General features: G+C 42.9%; 1 protein-coding gene across 3 annotated transcripts in view; it reads right to left on the bottom strand.

Moving 5' to 3' along the window:
* FBXO43 (F-box protein 43) overlaps positions 1–19,804 on the bottom strand; it is a 42,539-nt gene extending 22,735 nt beyond the window's left edge. The window contains exon 1 of one of the 3 annotated variants that reach the window (XM_075828058.1): positions 19,711–19,804. Coding sequence is in view for 1 of the 3 variants with exons in the window: in XM_075828056.1 (XP_075684171.1) it covers positions 19,450–19,500 (51 nt within the window). In the remaining 2 variants the exon portion in view is untranslated. Of the gene's footprint in view, positions 1–19,449 lie in introns of all 3 variants that reach the window. The other 2 variants (XM_075828056.1, XM_075828057.1) reach the window with 2 other exon arrangements.
* Positions 19,805–20,097: the final 293 nt, after the last annotated feature.

The raw sequence follows: 20,097 nt of genomic DNA, 5'->3' as shown, positions 1-20,097 counted from the left end.
GATTGCTATTAATGCACTTCAGAAGCGAATGCTTAATGTTTCTATAAATTCCATGTACCACTAACATGTATATGCATTTGATGACGACATTGAATGTATCCAGGAGTGTTCTCCACTGAGGTATTTCTCGGGGTATATTAATGCTGCATACCTTTGTTTTACTATTATTGGGTATCATGCGAAGTGCCTTGGTTTTCCTGACTCTAATGTTCTATCGTTATTTGCTTTATTGTAATTTGCCGGGTTGGGGGGTGCGGGGCACTGGCTAGTCCGTGTCCTGACACTTCTCCTCTTAGGGACTCACTGGTTGATTCCGGTGTCTGTTAGATTCTTTCTCCTTGAGTAGCTCAAGGAGTGGGTGATTATTTTGCCCGTTCGTCTGTCTTTGTTACCGTGTCTCCCCGCCTTGTCTGTCTTGTCCTATTCACCACTGCATTAGCGCATTCTATTTGTGTGCTCCTCGGGGTGGAGGAAGTGATGGCGCAATTGAAAGTATGTACCTTCAATGCTAGGGGGCTTAATGTCCCGGAAAAACGCTCACAAATTTTATATAAAACATGCATTAAGAACGAGTAAATATCTTGTTCCTACAGGAGACTCACTTCCAGGTGGGTCATACGCCACAATTTACAAATCGATATTTTCCGTCCTGGTTTCATAGTGCCAACCCGGAATCCAAGTCCAAAGGGGCTAGAATATGTATCCACAAGTCACTCTCTCATAAACTCATTGATGTTTTGGTTGACCCGGGAGGTCGCTGTCTTTCTCAAATTGTCCGTGCGCAATAAGATTTTTACTCTGGCTAACTTGTACCTCCCCAATCAGGACCAGGCTAGAGTGGGGCGCTTGTTCTTGAAGAAATTGGAAGAGTTTACTGAGGGCGTCTTAATTGTGGGAGATCTTAATCTGACTTTTGATCCCAGGCTTGATAAATTTCCTGACTGCGGCGAGAACAGTGGTACCTAGACACTGGAAGTCTCATGCTGTTCCCTCTTTGACGGAATGGGTAACAGAGGTGAACGGGATAATGAGAATGGAGGAGTTGCTGTCCGCTGACAGGGGCAAGTCTGTGCTCTTCGTCCAAACGTGGGCAGTATGGTCTGGATTCCGGGGTGGTACTGATCTACCTCTCTGGTTGGATGGAGGGTTCTGAGCAAATTCTGTGATCTTTTCTCCTTGCGCTATGTGTGTCTGTGTTTCCCTTTGTTGTCTGGTGTCTTGTGTTGGTGTTATATTATATTTATGGCACTTATATGTACCAACTCTTACTTTATTGAGGCCTGGTCCTCATGGCTAAGGTATTATCTTGATGTGAATATGGTACAGCTGGTACTACTGTATTTTGATTCATACGCTCTTTAGATGGTTGGGAGGTTACCGCCTATTTGTGTTCATGCATTTTTCATAATGTTCATAAACTGTAAAAATTTGTATTTTATAGTGTGTACAATTTTTCGGCCAATATTGTACAATGTTTATATGCTGTAATTTTGTTTTTGCAAAAATACAAATCTTGATAAAGAAAAAAAAAAATAATACAACTCGTCCCGCAAAAAACAAAGTCTCATATAACTACAATAAGAGTTATGAGCGTCGGGAAATGTAAAAAAATTGTTCTGTCCTCAAGGCCAAAATTGGCCGTGTCCTTAAGGGGTTAAATCCCATGAAGGGATAGGTTTATTTACAACTTTATTTTTCTACTTATAATGTATTAGCATACTTCTGTATGCTACGGTAATACATTACACGGTCACTGACACATGCTGCTGTAAGCCCTTATTCACACGACCGGTTTTCCCGGCCGTGTGACTGCCGTTCAAAAATCGGCCGTCACGTGCCTGCAGTAGGAACAATAGACCCCTAATGGGGCTATTCACACAACCACATTTTTGACGGCTCGGGAAACCTGGCTGTCAAAAAATGGGACATGCCCTATTATCCGGCGGCCCGGCTCCCATAGAAGTCTATGGGGCCGGGTAATACACGGCCATCACCGGAATGCGTCCCGAGTGACGGCCGTGTCTTCTGTCGCTCGCGCTCTCTCTCCTCCTCACAGTGCAGAGTGGTTTTTCTTGCTCCCTGTAGGAGTCGGAATCCCCAATCCCCGGCCGGGGATTGGGGATTCCGCTACAGGAGAAGTGAGAGACTACACTGTCCATATATGAACATTGAAGTCAGTGACTTCTCCTGTAAGGGGGGGCATTGCCTACCAGGGGGGCTGGGTGGCATTACCTACCAGGGGGGGCTGGGTGGCATTACCTACCAGGGGGGGGGGGGCTGGGTGTGGCAACAAATTTAAATTAAATTCATCCGATTTTAAAACGGACAGGGAAAAAAAAACAGATGCAAAACGGGTCAAAATCAGCCGGGGAAAAAACGGCAACATGGTACAGCTCCTGCTTAGAGAAGTCAAAAGACGTCGCTGTAGACCAGGGGTCTCAAGCATGCGGCCCACAGAGTCGCTAGTACAGACTCTGCTCCGGGACTCTGGAATTCCCTGACATCTCTGTCCATTTATGGACAGTGTTGTCACGGTCTTCCCCAGAGCGGAGTCCCGGGCAGAGCGCTAGTATAGGCTCTGCTCCGGGGAAGCCTCTGACATCGCTGTCCATACATAGACATTGATGTCAGGGGCTTCCCCAGAGCAGGAGTCCCAGTGATGTCAGGAGCACAGCTGGAGTCCCAGAGCCTACTATTGCTCTGCCGGGGACTCCACATCTGGGATTGCCCCTGACATCCATGTCCATAAATGGACAGTGATGTCAGGAGCAGAGCTGGAATCCCAGGCACAGTGCTAGAATCGGCTGTGCTCCAGGACTCCAGCTCTGGGCAAGCCCCTGACATCACTGTCCATATATGGACACTGATGTCAGTGGCTTCCCCAGAGTTCCGGCGCAGAGCTTATACTAGTGCTCTGCTCCGGGACACCGGCTCTGGGGTTGCCCCTGATATCACATTCCGGTCCAGGAGGATCCCCTGACGTCACTGTGTATGGACAGTGACGTCAAGGGCTCCAACAGTAGAGGAATCCCCAGCCAAAGCATTGGCAACGCTCTTGCTGGGGATTCCACTCCTAGAGGGAGCCCCAATGGAGTCATCTACTTGGGGCGTCTGTGGCAGCACCCGCAGACTACTCTGTGGCAGCACCCGCAGACTACTCTGTGGCAGCACCCGCAGACTACTCTGTGGCAGCACCCGCAGACTACTCTGTGGCAGCACCCGCAGACTACTCTGTGGCAGCACCCGCAGACTACTCTGTGGCAGCACCCGCAGACTACTCAGTGGCAGCACCCGCAGACTACTCAGTGGCAGCACCCGCAGACTACTCAGTGGCAGCACCCGCAGACTACTCAGTGGCAGCACCCGCAGACTACTCAGTGGCACTATCTAAATCGGGGCTGCCCAATCTTGTTGAAATAAGCACGTAGAGAAATCTCGCAAATTTTAAACCTAGTGGTATTATTATAGCAATGTAGTATTATTATAGTAGTAATATAGTGTTATATAAGTTCAAATAACTGATTAACAATCATTTTGTATTGTATCAAATTTGAAAGTAATGCAGCCCGTCAACTTCACATTTTTTCTATCTGTGGCCTACTTACCCGGCCAAGTTTGAGACCCTTGCTGTAGACTAAGCACCTGCACCGCCTATCGCCAAAAAGACGGTGGGCGGTCATTAACGAGTTAGTTTCTGATGCCACCACAGTGTAACTGAGGTCTTGTGAACATGGTTTTCCTAGATTTTGTTCTAAGAGGGGGGGGGGGACGACACGTTAGGCTAGGGTCCATAGCGGCTTACGGTCACATAACCTCAATGTTTCCGTATAGGGTGAAAAAAAGCCATTACAATTTTTCAACAATTACAGGAACTTCGACCATCTTAGTATTCTTGTATTTGTCTAAAACTTTCCCCAACTTTTTAGGTACTTTGTATGCCATAGTTCTTCTGCATTGAAATCAGTGGACAGAAATCACACGGGATAGAAGTTATTTTTGGCCGCCTTTATGCAACACTTTTCAAATTACTTCTTCCGCCAAACCACAAAGATCACTATATGTGTAACTGTACCCTGAGATATGCGGTTCCTTGCAAGCTTCAGGTTATGTCTATTCAGGTTACGGTTGGGTTGCAGTTTTTGCAACATATATCGTCTGAATATTTTCCCAGCGTACGTACCATACGTAAAGCCAAAACGCCATTTCATTAGATGATTTTTTGCCAAGATTAAAAGCCATTATCCAAGGTAATCATAAATATAATAAAATAGTCAGAATTGTGATTATTGTAAAGGGGTGTGACAATAAAAGGCTCTCAGCATTAACAACCTGAACGTAGGAGAATATATTCAAGGATTATTGTTACTTTTAGGCCACATGCACACATTGCGTATGGTGTGGATTTACCACGCAGATTTTCCTGCATTAAGTCCCCAGCGTAATACAGTACCAAAGTAAGTGAGATTTCAAATAATCTCATCTACAGACTGTAGAAATTATCTGCATGTAAATTAATCTGCAGTATAGATTTCAAAATACGCAGCGTGTCAATTTATATTGCATTTCCTTCTCAGTATTGTTTGACAAGCTTATTAAAAAAAAATAATAATAATAATAATTACATACAAATATATATATATACACCTTACAGAGGTCGCCTTGTCGTGGCAGGTGGGCTAACACTTTTTGCTCAAAATGTGCACTAAGAACCTCCCTATTTGTAAGTAGATTTAGCTTTAGTGCATATTTATTTATATTTAGTGGTTTAGGTGGCATTAGTGTCGCAGGGTGCTGTCGCCATTTTATGTCTGATATATATATATATATATATGCAGCGAAAACCACGCCTGATTTGGCATCAAAACGAAAAATCTGCCCCTAAAACCGCATGAAAAACAAAGCACAATATTAAGTGTGGAATTTACCTGCATTTAACGAAGGTTTTGATGCAGATTTTCTACATCAAATCCAGGTGCATGTAGCCTTAGGGTATGTTCAGACGCGGTGTTTTCGTAAACACCTCGAAACGCGCCTGAATACCTAAATGCGCCTTATATTCGTAAGATGCTAAAACTGGAAATATGTATGGTCAGAAAGGAGTTTAGGGCCTGTTCACATCACGTTATGCATGTACGTTGGGGGAAGTTCCTTATGTACACACTAAACATGTGAATATGGCTCAATTAGGCCAACGGAGTTATATTGGAAATGTTGTATTCAGGTGGCTACATATGTTTAATGTCACTGTTATATAATGCTGCTGTGACAGAATTATTGTTTAGCTATAAATGTTCAATGTTATACAATGCTACTGTTGCTGAATTATTGTAGAACTTTGCTATATCATTTGTTTCTAACAAGAGGAGCGTTGTCTGGGCATAGAGCCAGCATTGTGCTGGAGTAAGTCTTGCGCTTTTGGTGCTCTCAAGGTCTGGGGGTGGCCACTCCAGGTTATCGTGGGATCAAACAAACACATACGCTGATTTAACCCCTTCAACATTTGTCGTATGGATAAGTCATGGAAAGCCAGTGCTTCCCGCAATTTGCCGTATCCATACGACAAACGGGGAAGGGGTTACTGTGAAAAATTAAATGGTTCTAAAGTAAAGATGGATGCTGTACATAACAGCAGGCCATCTTTACACAAGGCCCAGGGTGTTTTGGCACGGGACTTTTTTTTTTTTTTCTGCACCGTCACTGTATCGCCCTGCGGCCACCATCACTGATCAGCATCTGTGGTCATTTTTTTTACGTAGATTTCTTTTTGGTCTTTTTCTACCCGCACTAATTCGCTGTGTGCATGCTACGGCTGCTGAGCACTGATCAGTGACCGCCATCACTGATCGGCATCTGTGCTCAATTTTTGGGGCACGTTATTTTGGCCTTTTCATAAAACTGTAAAAAAAGAATTCGGAAAAATTATAGTTAGGTATAGTTAGCACCTGCATAGGTAGGGCGTCAGAGTAGCGGATGTTTACGGACGTCCGTTTTGTAAAAAAAAAAAGAAATCGTTTTATCTATGTAGTCTACAGTTTTAGCGTCAATTTACAGTATTACAGTTAACGTCAGTTAGTGACTGACATTCAGGGTTTTAATTTTTTTTTAACAAGTTCGATCACTAAATTTTTGATAGCGTAGCGAGTTTTAGTATAAATTTACAGCGCAAGGCCTCATGCACACATCCTTCACCGTTTTCACATCCGTTTAAAACGGATCCGTGTGTCCCTTGTGACATCCGTGTGGTTTCCGTTGTCACTCCACGTCCGTTCCGTTTTAAATAGAAGACAAACGGAAGCACAACATCCGTTTTAAACGGTCCGTTAAAATCCATTGTGTCTTGAATGCAGGGAACTTTGGCACGCCCTGCCGTTGCTTAGCAACGGATCCGTGAAAAACAGATGGCACACGGATGTCTTCCGTGTGCCGTCCATTTTTTGACGGACCCATAGACCTCAATGGGCCCCACGGTGACTGAACGATGGACAAAAGTAGGACTTACACTACTTTTTACGGGACGAACGGAACAAACAACAAAAGTGTGCATGGCCTCATAGAAATGAATGCGTCAGGGTGCTATCCATTAAAAAAACATCACTTAGTGACGGACATTAATTTTAATTTTTTTTTAAACTAAAGTTTGTTCACTAAATTTTTGATAGCGTAGTGACCGTTGTAGCGCAAATTTTTGTTTACAGTTTTTTCCCAGCGTTCGGGTTCAATTGTTAGCGTCAGGTAGTCAGGAATTTTTAAGTTTTATATTGGACGTTCAGTAAATCTTTTCTGCGCTTCCTTTTTTTTTTTCCTATAAATTTCATAAACACGTGTAAAAGCACAACACACAACCCAGATTATTACACGTATTGAAGCACTACGTACCCCCCTAATAAAAATGTCTCAATCATCCCAAAGGGTTTATTCAGCCGAGGTGGCATATGCCATCCTGGCCTATGACACGGATTCGGCCAGCGAGAAGAGGAAATTGCCCCATTCCTCGTGACCTCCTCCAGTGCAGGACATCAGCTGAGGCAACGCCCCAAATCAGTGATACCATATGGAACCCACCCCCTGAGAATTATGAGCATCACATTCCAGATTTGATAGGCCGCTCAGGATTTTTGATTTTAGAGACTGTAGGTTTCACAGAAATTCACTTTTTCAAGCTCTTTTCCTGAGGAATTTGTTAATTTAACCCCTTCAGGACACAGCCTGTTTTGGCCTTGGGGACACAGATGATTTTTTAAATCTGACATGTGTCGCTTTATGTGGTAATAACTTTGGAATGGTTTTACCTATCCAAGCGATTGAGATTTTCTCGTGACATGTTGTACTTTATGGTAGTGAAGAAATTTGGTTGATAAATTCAATATTTGTGAAAAACGTCAAATGTTAGCGAAAATGTGCAAAAAGTTGCATTTTTCAAAATTTGAATGTATCTGCTTGTAAAACAGATAGTAAGATCACATAAAATAGTTACTAGTTAACATCCCCCATATGTCTACTTAAATATTTGCATCGTTTTTTGAACGTCCTTTTTATTTTTCTAGGACGTTACAAGGCTTAGAACTTTAGCAGCAATTTCTCATATTTTCAAGAAAGTTTCAAAAGGCTATTTTTTCAGGGACCAGTTCAGTTCTGAAGTGGCTTTGAGAGCCTTATATATTAGAAAGTCCCCATAAAATCACCACATTTTGAAAACTGCACCCCTCAAAGTATTCAAAACAGCATTCAGAAAGTGTTTTAACCCTTTAGGCGTTTCACAGGAATTAATGCAATGTAGAGGTGAAATTTACAAATTAATTTTTTTTTGCTGAAATTCATTTGTAATAAAAAAAAAAATTATCTGTAAACACAGAAGATTTTACCAGGGAAATGCATCTCCATATTTATTGCCCAGATTCTGCAGTTTTTAGAAATATCCCACATGTGGCCCTACTGCGCTAATGGACTGAAACACCGGCCTCCGAAGCAAAGGAGCACCTAGTGGATTTTAGGGCCTCCTTTTTTTAGGAATACATTTTAGGCACCATGTGAGGTTTGAAGAGGTCTTGTGGTTCCAAAACAGAGGAAACACCCCAAAAGTGATCCCAATTTGGAAACTACACCCCTCAAGGAATTTTTCTAGGGGTATAGTTAGCATTTTGACCCCACAGTTTTTTTGTAGAATTTAGTGAAATTAGGCCATGAAAAGGAATATCAAAATTTTTGTCCACTAAAATGTTCAATTTTTTTAATTTTCACAAGGGATAAAAGAGAAAAAGCACCCCAACATTTGTAAAGCAATTTCTCCTGAGTATGGAAATACCCCATATGTGGTCATAAATGGTTTATTAGAAATTAACCCTTTCAGGACTGATCCTTTTTTGCTTTTTCATTTTCGTTTTTCACTCCCCACTTTCCAATAGCCATAACTTTTTAATTTTTCCATCAATAGAGCGGTGTGAGGGCTTATTGTTTGCGAGAGGAGGTGTAGTTTCTATTGACACCATTTACAGTACCATATAATGTACTGGGAAACCGAACAAAAAATTATTTGCAGGCTGATTCCTCCATTGTTTTTGGGGTTTTGTTTTTAAGTCTTTCACCGTGCGGTAAAAACTACAAGTTTTATTCTGCGTCTCAATACGATTACGTTGATACCAAATTTATCTAGTTTTTTTTTTTATATTTGACTACTTTTCCAAAGAAAAAGACTATTTGTTTAAGGCCACATGCACATGAACGTGCTTTTGCGGTCGCAATTCCCCCGAAAATCCACGGGAGAATTGCGGCCCCATCCATTTCTATGGGGACATGCACACGAACGTAGTTTTTACGGTCTCTGCATAGCCCGGGAGCTCGGACCGCAGAAAGAACAGACATGTCTTATTACGGCCGTGTTCTGCGGTTCGGGCTCATTTAAAATAGTGGCCGCGGCCATTTGCATTGCCCGCGATTTGCGGGCGGCTTGCGGCTGACAGTCCGCTGCCGACCCGAAAATCAAGGCCATGCACATGGCTACGGTCGTGTGCATGAGGCCTAAGAGCTGTAGCTTTTATCGGCACATACAACTTCTTGAACACTTATTACTTTTTTTTTTTTAGAGCGAATGTAAGCAAAAAACAGCGATTTTAGCGTTTTAAATTCTTTATTTCTTACAGCGTTCACAATAAATAAAGTTTTACTTTATTCTGCGGGTCGGTACGATTACGGCGATACCATATGTATAGGTTTTTTTATGTTTTGCAGCGTTTGCACAATAAAATTACCTTTCTATAAAATATTTTATTTTCTGTGTCACAATATTCTGAGCTGTAACTTTATTTTTTTAGTCAAAAAAGCTGTGGGAGGTACTATTGGTACTATTTTGGGGTACATGTGACTTATTGATCACTTTTTATTCTATATCTTAGGAGGGGTGGTGACCAAAAAATAGCGATGCTGGCATAGTTTTTCATTTATTCTGTTTGCGGCGTTCACAGTGCAGAAAAAACAACATAGTTGTATAGTTTGGGTCATTACGAAAGCGGAGACAAACAGGTGTACTTTTTTTTTTTTTTTTAACGTTTTCATTTTGCTCTTATAATAAATTGATTATTGGAAAAAAAACAAAAACTTATTTTTACACTTTTATAAACTTTGTTTTTACTTTTTACACTATTTACCTGCAGCTCTGATCGCTGCTATAATACATTACACTACCTAGATAGTGTAACGTATTCCAACTGTCAGTGTAACATCACAGAGGCTGGTCTTGATAGGCTTCCATACATGGCAGACCCGGAGGCCATTGCCTGGCCTCCGGATGCCATCACAAGCATCAGCAACCCCCAATTGCATGGGGGCTGCCGATGTGCTACAAACCCCCTAAATGTGGCGATCGCAATCGATCGCCGAATTTAAGGTGTTAATTGCCGAAATCAGCGGCTATGAGCCGCTGATCGGCAACACTAGAGTGTCAGCTGTCGGGGACAGCTGACCTCCCGGTTCCCACCTTGTCGTCGACAGTGTGCATCGGGAACGACACAATGACTTCCTGTCACTGACAGGAAGCCCATCAGGACAGGCCGGAGGTTTCCGTTTGCCACGCTAACTATCGGCAAACCCCGCGATTTCAGATCGGGGTCTGCAGATATGCTAGAAAATCCTAAAATGTGGCGATCGCAACTGATCGCCGCATTTAAGGGGTTAATTCGCCGAAATCTGCGGTAAAGGACCGCTGGCCGGCAAGAGAGGAGTGTCAGGAGTCGGCGACAGCTGACCTCCCGGTTCCCACGGTCACCTATACGTCCTCGTGCGGGAAGTAACCTCTCGCGACGACGTATAGTTACTGACTCGTGCGGTTAGGGGTTAATGGTGGCCCAGACAAATTTTTTATTTTTTTATCGCATTAGATTTTATTATAAATTTTCCAAAAAATGCCATACATTACAATTTATCCCCATCCACCCACCCCCTCCCATACAAAATCCATCCAAATCGTACAAAACAAACATTACAAAATCAATATCTGAATTCCACCTAACCAATAATATACAACCTCCTCAAATTAACCCCTTAATGACGAGCCTATTTTAGACCTTAATGACCAAGCCATTTTTTACATTTTTTTCCATCGTCTCATTCAAAGAGCTATAACTTTTTTATTTTTGCGTCGATATAGCTGTCTTGTTATAGAGGTCTTGTTTTTTGCGGGACAAGTTGTAATTTTTAATAGCACCATTTTGAGGTACGGAAAAGTTACTCAATAAATTCTATTAACTTTTGTTTTTTGGGGGGGGGGGGGGAATAGAAAAAAAACCTGCAATTACTCCACACTTTTTTGCGTACTAAATTTACGCCGTTTGCCGCGTGGTATAAATAACACAATAACTTTATTCAGTGGGTTGTTGTCGATTGCAACGATACCAAATTTATATCGATTTTTTATGTTTTACTACTTTTACACAGTGAAAACCTTTTTTTTTTTTCAAAATTATTTGTTTTTGGGTCTCCATATTTGAAGAGCCATAACTTTATTGTTCCGCCGATGCAGTTGTATGATGGCTTTTTTTTTTGCAGGGCGACTTGTAGTTTTTATCGGTACCATTTTGGAGTAGATGCGACTTTTGGATCATTTTATATCAAATTTTTTTTTTTAAGGCAAGATGAACAGAAAACAGCAATTTTTGCATGGTTTTTTACGATGTTCTCCGTGCGGGTTAAATGATGTAATAAGTTTATAGTTGGTCATTACGGACGCGGCGATACCGAATGTGTGTAACTTTATTTTTTAATAATAAAGCAGTTTGTAAAAGGGGAAAAGTGGGTTTTTAATTTTTTTTTCACTTTTTATGAAACTTATTTTTTTAACTTTTTTACTAGTCCCACTAGGGGACTTCACTATGCAATTATCCAATCACATTTATAATACTCTGCAATACTTCTGTATTGCAGTGTATTATGCCTGTCCGTGTAAAACGGACAGGCATCTGCTAGGTCATGCCTAGCAGGCATTCACTACAGGCAGACCTGGGGGCCTTTATTAGGCCCCGAGCTGCCATCGGAGACAATCGGCGATCTCATCACCGGATGTCGGTGGGATAAGAGGGAGCTCCCTCCCTCTCGCTCTCTCCAAAACAACTCCGATGCGGCGCTCGCTACTGAGCGCCACATCAGAGGGGTTAAATGTGCGAGGTAGATACTAATATCGTTCACACCTGTTCGAGCCGGGATGCCCCGAGCTGCCTCTGGTAGCTGAGAGCAGGGAGATTTGACAGCTCCCTGCCCTGTTTACTTATTCCGATGCAGCACCGTAAAAAGGCTGTTGCATTGGAATAAAGGCCATTAGTGGCCACTGTAAAAACACTATGGGGTGGTCACGAACGGGTTAAACACAAAAAAATAGGAAAGGCCTTTGGCTAGTTTACATACCCCTGCCACACCTGCAATCTGAATAGACTATCCGTCTTAAAAAGTATTCCAGACACCTAGACTGGTCTTCTTTCAAGGTTAGTTTGTAATAAAGAATCCAACAAGTCATCCTCTATACCCTTTATCACAATTTAAACAGAGCCACGGGTTTCGTAGCCAATGGCACTCTCCTACAAAATCCTGAGATTGGGCAACCCCTAAGAAAGGGAGAAAGCAGGGCACTACACAGCGAGAACATGTTGCTTGTCAAGTATAAGGACAAGAGGGATGTCCTTATGTTGACCACAATACATGGTACCAGCAGCACCCCTGTTCAATGACAATGGCCCCCAAGCCAGATTGCATCCTAGGCTACAATAAGTACATGGGAGGGGTTGATCTCCCTGATTAAGTGCTGAAGCCATACAGTGCAATGCAAAAAACAAAGGTGTGGTACAAAAAGCTGTCCGTGCACAACGTACAGATGGCATTGTGGAACTCTTACGTGCTACAGCAATGTGCTGGCCAGACAGAAACATTCCTTCCGTTTCAAGAGGTGGTTATCAAGGCCTTTGTATTTGGGAACGAGGAAGGGGAGGGCCCCAGTACTTCTAGATGCAATGGTCCACGTATTGTACGAGGGCAACACTTTCCCAGCGAAATACCCTCCACTTGTAAAAAGGAAGGACCCAGAAAAGGTGAAAAATGTGTTACAAAAGGGGGAGAAGACGAGACACAAATTATCATTGCGAAACCTGCCCAGAAAAACCTGGCACGTGTATAAAGCAATGCTTGAAAGTTTATCAAACATCCATTGATTTTTACTAGAATTTTTTTTTCAAAAAATGCTCACTATACCCCTAGATCAATTCCTTAAGGGGTGACGTTTCCCAAATGGAGTCACTTTTGGGGGGTTTCCACTGTTTCGGCCACTCAGGGGCTTTGTAAATGCGACATGGCCTCCGCAAACCAGCGAAATTTGAGCTCCAAAGGCCAAATGGCGCCCTTTCCCTTCTGAGCCCAGCCATGTGTCCATACAGCCGTTTATGACCACATATGGGGTCTTGTTTTAATCGGGAGAAATTGCTTTACAAATGTTGGGGTGCTTTTTCACCTTTAGTCCTTATGGAAATAAAAAAACAAAAGCAAAAACTAGCTAAACCTACATGGGGGAAAAAAAATGTCGATTTTAATTTTCACGGCCTAATTCCAATAATTTCTGCAAAAACCATGTGGGGTCAAAATGCTTACTATTACTATACCCCTAGATTCACTTTTGAGGGATTTCCACTGTTTTGGCACCGCAAGAGCTGTTCAAACCAGACATGGGCCACACGTGGGATATTTCCTAAAACTGCAATAAATATGGAGTTGCGTTTTCCTGGCAAGACTGTCGGTTACAAAAAAACCAATATGTATAAAAGAAAAATTTAAAACAAATGACATTTTTACATTTCACCTCTACATTGCTTTAATTCCTGTGAAATGTCTAAAGGGTTACATTTTGGCAATTTTTTCCTAAAGTTTGGTATGCTTCACTATTAAATACTGAAGCGAGCAAATTTTGCCAGTAACAAAAAGTCCAATGTGCCATGAAAAAACAAACAGTCTCAATCGCTTGGATAGGTAAAAGCATTTCGAAGTTATTACCACAAAGTGAACCATGTCAAAATGAGGCGGTCAGGAAGGTCAAAAGTGGCTGCATCGGGAAAGGGTTAGGGTATGTTCACACGCAGTGTTTTCAGGCGTATTTCGGGGCATTTCCGCCTTAAAAAAAACTCCTGAAAATACGGAAGCTGAACGCCTACAAGCATCTGCCCATTGAAATCAATGGGAAAAACAGCATTTAGTTCATACGGAGCGTCTTTTTATTCCACAGTTTTAAAAAACGGAGCGTAAAAAGAAGTGCATGTCTCTTGAGGCGTTTTTTGGAGCGGATTTTCCATTGAACACTATGAAAAACGCCTCAAAAGAAGCCTGAAAAGAAGCTTTATTTTCGGCTTCAAAACGCCTGAAAATCAGGAGGCTGTTTTCTCTGAAAACCGCTCTGTAATTTCAGAAGTTTTTTGTTAAGCGTGTGAACATACCCTTAAGGGGTGCATGCACTTGCCATTGCCATGTTGCATAATGTGCCAAAGGCATAAAATGTGGACTTCGCTCAATGCGGGTTAGAAGCACTTTTACCTGTAAGGGTATGTTCACACACACTATTTACAGACGTAATTCGGGCGTTTTTGCCCCGAATTACATCCGAAATAGCGGCTCCAAAGCGTCGGCAAACATCTGCCCATTCATTAGAATGGGTCTTACGATGTTCTGTGCAGACGGTCATTTTTTTTACGCCCCGCTGTCAAAAGGCTGGGCGTAAAAAAGACGCCCACGTCAAAGAAGTGCCTGTCACTTCTTCAGACGTAAATGGAGCAGTTTTCCATGGACTCCATGGAAAAACAGCTCCATTTACATCCGTAATGGACGCAGCGAAAAGCGCCTCAACATGCCATTACGGCTGAAATTACGGTGCGGTTTTCTCCTGAAAACCGCACCGTAATTTCAGCCGTTACGGACGCTGCCGTGTGAACATACCCAAGCTCTGATGGACGCCTCTATGCAGTGTGGAATTTACCGCTTGAGTTCTCTGATCAGCAGCGAAGGGGCTTCCCGGGTAACGACCTGTCAGATGATTTTTCAAATCTTTTTTTTTATTTTTTAAATCATTGCAACACTTCTATATTAATATATTATTGCACTGTGTATAACTTTTCTTGTTTAACCAGTTAGTGACAGCCAATACGCCTTTTCACGGCGGCAACTAATGGGCTTTATTCTGATGAATACGCCTTTTCACAGCGCTGCATCAGAATAAATAAACAGAGCAGGGGGCCGTTAAATCTCCCTGCTCTCAGCTACCAGAGGTATCTGAGGGCATCCCTGCTCCAACGGGTGAGATAGATATCAGTATCGCTCACCCGTTTAACCCCAGATGCGGCGCTCAATTGCTGTTAATAATGCGCAAAATAAATAGCCGGCATATGTGTGGCCGGTGTCTCACTGATAAATGGTGTCCAATCTTATCCGCTTTTGAAACTTCATATTTATTGTCGCCATATTCTGGGAGCCGGAACTTTTTTTATTTTTTCACCACCAGAGTCGTGTGAGGGCTTATTTGTTGCAGGACAATCTGTAGTTTTCATTGGTACCATTTTGGGGTACACTTTATTTTTTGATCACTTTTTATTCCATTTTTCTGACAAGCAAAGTGACCAAAAACCAGCAATTCTGACAATGTTTTTTTTTTTACAGTGTTCACCCTGGGCTATAAATGACCATTTTACTTTATTCTGCGGGTCGGTACGATTATGGCGATACCATATGTATATTTTTTTTATGTTTTACAGTGTTTGCGCCAAAAAAAATAAATCCCTTTTTTGAAAAATTCTTTATTTCTTGTGTCCCCATATTCCGAGAGCCATAACTTTTTTGATTTTTGCGTTGACAAGGCTGTGTAAGGACTTGTTTTTTACGGGACGTTTTTATTGGCACTATTTTGGGGTACGTGCGACTTTTTGATCACTTTTTAGTCCATACTTTAGAAGGGATGGTGACCAAAAAAATAGCGATTCTGGCTGGCATTGTTCTTTACTTTTTTTTTTGCGCTGTTCACCGTGGGGGAAAAACAACATTATAGTATTATAGTTTGGGTTGTTACAAACGCGGTGATACCAAATGTGTACTTTAACGGTTTCATTTTTTTCCTATAATAAAAGACTTATTATAGGAATAAAAAACCGTTTTTAATTTTTGAACATTGAACTTTTTTATAGTCCCACTAGGGGACTTGAAGACCTGCACCTCTTATCTTTATTCTAATACATTGCACTATCCACATAATGCAATGCATTAGAGTGGTCAGCTATTCACTGACAGCAAGCTTATTAGGCTCTGCCTCCGGGCGGGCCCTAATAGGTTTCCGTACATGGGAGACCAGGAAGCGACTATTAGCCTCCGGTTCCCATAGTAACCATCGGCCTCCGTGCGACCACATCGCAGCAATGCCGGTCTTCTGGAAACAACGAAGATGCCACGATCGCTTTTGATCGCGGCATCTAAGGTGTTAATGGCAGGGAGCAGAGCTAGCTCCGTTCCCTGCCGTTACAGCAGAATGTCAGCTGTAACATACAGCTGACATCCTTTAGGCTGATGGCGCAGGCTCAACTTCTGAGCCCGCCGCCATCTTTCATCTGCGGCCGGAAGCCTGTTAAGCCCCGCCTCTGGACGGGGCCTAACAGGCCGCCGTACTTTGCAGACAGGGGGCCATTGTCAGGCCTCCTGTTGCCAACAGCCGATCAGCTAGTGTGGCTACCCGGCTTTTAGCCGGGTAACCATGCTGCAATACTGTGATTGGTCAGTTAGTAGTGACTGACCAATCACAGCGATCGCTGGCGGCGCCACGATTGTTCCGACGAGTCACAGTGACTATCTGCTGCCTGTAACAGCCGATGTCACTGTTCTGTCACCATGTGTTTTGAGATGGGGACAGAAAAGCACCATGACGTAACTGTACTTCTTGGTGCCTTAACGCAGTGCAAACCATGACGCACAGTTGCGTCAAGGTTCGCTAAGGGGTTAAGCGCCAAACGTCTATCAATATATGGACAATCACATCAAGGCAATTCCAAACACAGGTGTCCCTGGCCAGAGCGCTTGCGATGCCTGCCCAGGGAATCCATATATGGATAGCGATGTCAGGGGTTTCCCCGGGCTCAGTGTTTAAAGGTCTTTTCCACCTTTGTAAAACTATGTTGCAAAATGTTTTAAATATGTATTAAACTAACTTTCTAATATACTCACCGATGCAAAGATGTTGATGTCTTCTATTATTGAGTAGTGTCACGTGACTCCGCACGCATCTCAAGTTCTCTCTTCCGCTGACATGCCGACTAGTCTTCTATGTTCTTCACTTCCAGACGAGCTCCTCTTCCAGTCTTCTACACAAACAGCGCGTCATCAGTTACGTTCTTGTAGTAGGCTGAACGTCTATTTAGTAAGCCAGTACATGCGCGTTTCAAAAAAGATGTATTTGAATCATGCATGTGCACTAAGCGAAAATATACTGCGCACGCACAGCTTCTGTTTAGAATGACCAGAAGAAACGCAGAGGTAAATAAACCGCTGAATGTCAACAAAGAAGAGAAAATTCTATTTTTATTTTTTTAAAACTATATTCAGGGGGTTTTAATATAGAAAACAATAATTGGTGCAAGGTTAAAAAAAATATATATAAAATTAAAGGTATCGGAAAACCCCTTAAAAGTAGAGCGTTGCCTGAGCAGTATGGGCGACGTATTCCACCGTATGCCTGTACAGTGGTATACGTCGATGCCTTACGTCGGAGGTATACATTGGGCCACCTCCCAACGTATACCGCCGATGAAAGAAAATAAAACCTGATGTGAATCGGCCCATAGATATATTTCTTCATTTTTATTGGTCATAGTGGAAGAAAAAAAAAATAATCTACCTTTGTAGCATTTAATTAAATCACGTTAGAAAAAAATATATAGAAATAGATATCTGCTATCGAAACAGTTTACCAAGCCGATCCTCAGCGACATCATGGATACATCTCTCCCCAATTAGGCTTATGAAAAATGGAAACCAATCCAGTCCTGACTGTTCAGTTGTAAGCGCTACTCCCAATAATTGGGTTTGAGCCTTCCGCTGGAGGTAAACCTCTACTTATATCTCTGACAGAGAGATCCAACATATGCCACTGTATTGGCATACATCGCTCACAGGCTCCTTTTGTAAAAACATACACCGAATGGTATACTTTTCTAGTGGATGCCACTTTATTGAATAGCGTGGTCAACTAGGGGTTTTCCCATCAGGGACTTTGACATATCCACAGGATAGGACATCAATTTCAGATAGATGCAGGTCCCACCTCTGGGACCCGCACCTATCTCTAGAACATGGCCCCATAAACCCTGTTCTACCTTTTTCCGCTTCAGCTGCCTCCCGGCCACTTCTATATGGTTGGGAGCACGAAAACAGCGTAGCTTGCTGAGCTACGCGGTTTCCTTAAAGTGTAGCTAAACATTCTACAAACCTCTGACGTGTCATAGTGACATGTCAGAAGTTTGGATTGGTGGGGGTCCAAGCACTGAGACCCCCACCAATCGCTAGAACGAAGCAGCGGAAGCACTCGTGTGAGCGCTCAGCTGCTTCGGGTCTGTTCGGCTTATTCCCGGAAAGCCGATGTATCGGAGTACGGGCTCATAGACTTTCTATTGAGTCCGTACACCGATACATATCCGGAAAAAGCCGAGCAGACACGAAGCGCTTCCGCTGCTTCGTTCTAGCGATTGGTGGGGGGGTCCCCGTGCTCAGACCTCCACCAATCCAAACGTCTGACATGTCAGAAGTTAGATGCACTTCAAGTCTCTTAGAACTGAATGGTAGTTATGGAAACCGCGTAGCTCGCATGCCACACTGCTTCCGTAATCGCTATTCACTACTATGGGACTTAAGAAAACAATCGAAATCATTTAGGCCTCAATCAGACGAACATATTATACAGTCAGTTAATTAAACGGACAGCACACGGACCCATGCAAATTAATAAGGCTTTTCAGACATCCGGGATTTTCCACGCAGTCCATTGAAGTCTATGGGTGTGTTAAAAACACGGACGACATCCGTGCGCTGCCGTGTTTCAAGCATAAATGACTAAAGAAATGCTGAGAAAAAAAAAGAAAAGGAAATGCTTGCAGAGGAGAAACTGACGTGAAAAACTGATGGCGTATACAAAACGTACCACACGGAATATTTGATGTAGGGTTACGTCATAGCCACCAAGGTGACGTATGGAGCAGTCTTATAGGCTGAGCCCGCTCTATACTTCACTGCAGCAGCCGTTCCAAGCAGTTTAGCCGCTTCGATGCCACAAGTCCGTAGTGACAGCCCATCGGCCGGCCAGCGACACGATCGAGCGGTACCGATGCGCATCATGGCAGCCTGGGGGCCTAATGAAGGCCCCTAGGTCTCCCCAAAACACAATATACTGCGATATATAAGTATTGCAGTATATTGTGCAAGTGATCGAACGATCGCTAGTTCAAGTCAAACTATGGGGACGAATACTTTTGTCTTTTGAAGGTAAAAAAAAAAATACAAAAATTCCCAAAACAGAATAAACATAAATCGGCATCAACAGATCTGTAAAAGTCTGAATTATTACAATATAACATTATTTAACCCACACAAACAAACAATTAAAACTAAAGACAGAATTGCTGATTTTTGGTCACCTCGTCTTCCACAAATAGAATAAAAAGTGATTAAAACAAAAATTTTATAAAATGTCTCATGTACCCCAAAATAGTACCAATAACCTACAGAAAGGGGTTAAATGCCAAGTATATGGCGCACATAACCGTAATGTGAATGTGGCCGTACAGTGCAGGTCAAGGGTCTGCGAGCTACAACTACCAGCATACCTGTAGATGCAAATATTATAGATTGGTTACTATATGAAGCCCCCACAGCCCTGTAACCCCTTCTCTCCCCCCCGTGTATCACCTTCAGTCCGTGCAGGAAGCTCCAGCAGCCGGGCTCACAGCTCACCTCCATAAGAATAAACTAAATAAAATACTCGTATACATAAACCAAATGCAAAAAGTGAAAGGATGAAAGAAAATGGAGCCGGTCAGTCAGTGACAGCTCTAGTCACACATGCGGAGGAATAACACCAGCCTCCCCCTCAATCGTTTATTCCTACAATCACGAGGACATGACAGTTTAACTATAGCAACGCCAATCCCGGCCCCGGCTACTGCCTACTATGGGAACGGTAATGTGCGTGCCCCACGCCGACTTTCCCTCACGGACGTTCAAATCGCCCGCCTTCACCAACCGTCACTGCCTCAGGAAGGCGCGTCACTGTCCGCCTCAGCGTCGGGAACGCGCGCTTCAGGTTCAGCGGGGTCGCGCGCAAGGCCTCGATATTAGACTAGAAAGCAAATGACCTCCTGAGCAGCTTTCGAGTCAATGCAGTTGGAGGTTACTCGAGGCATAAAGTTTTCGTGTAAAGTGTCAGCACAAACATAATTCATATATGTATGAAGTAATGTAAGGAAAGCTAGGAAAAAAAAAAAATCTTACGGATGGGATACATTTAGACCTTCACACAAACAGAGAAACGCGGTGTGTGAAATTAACCTTAAAAAC

This window comes from Rhinoderma darwinii, chromosome 5 (genome assembly GCF_050947455.1).
Source record: "Rhinoderma darwinii isolate aRhiDar2 chromosome 5, aRhiDar2.hap1, whole genome shotgun sequence".
Lineage (NCBI taxonomy): Eukaryota > Metazoa > Chordata > Amphibia > Anura > Rhinodermatidae > Rhinoderma > Rhinoderma darwinii.
Note: the sequence above shows the minus strand (reverse complement) of the source record. Positions and strands in the feature narration are given on the sequence as shown.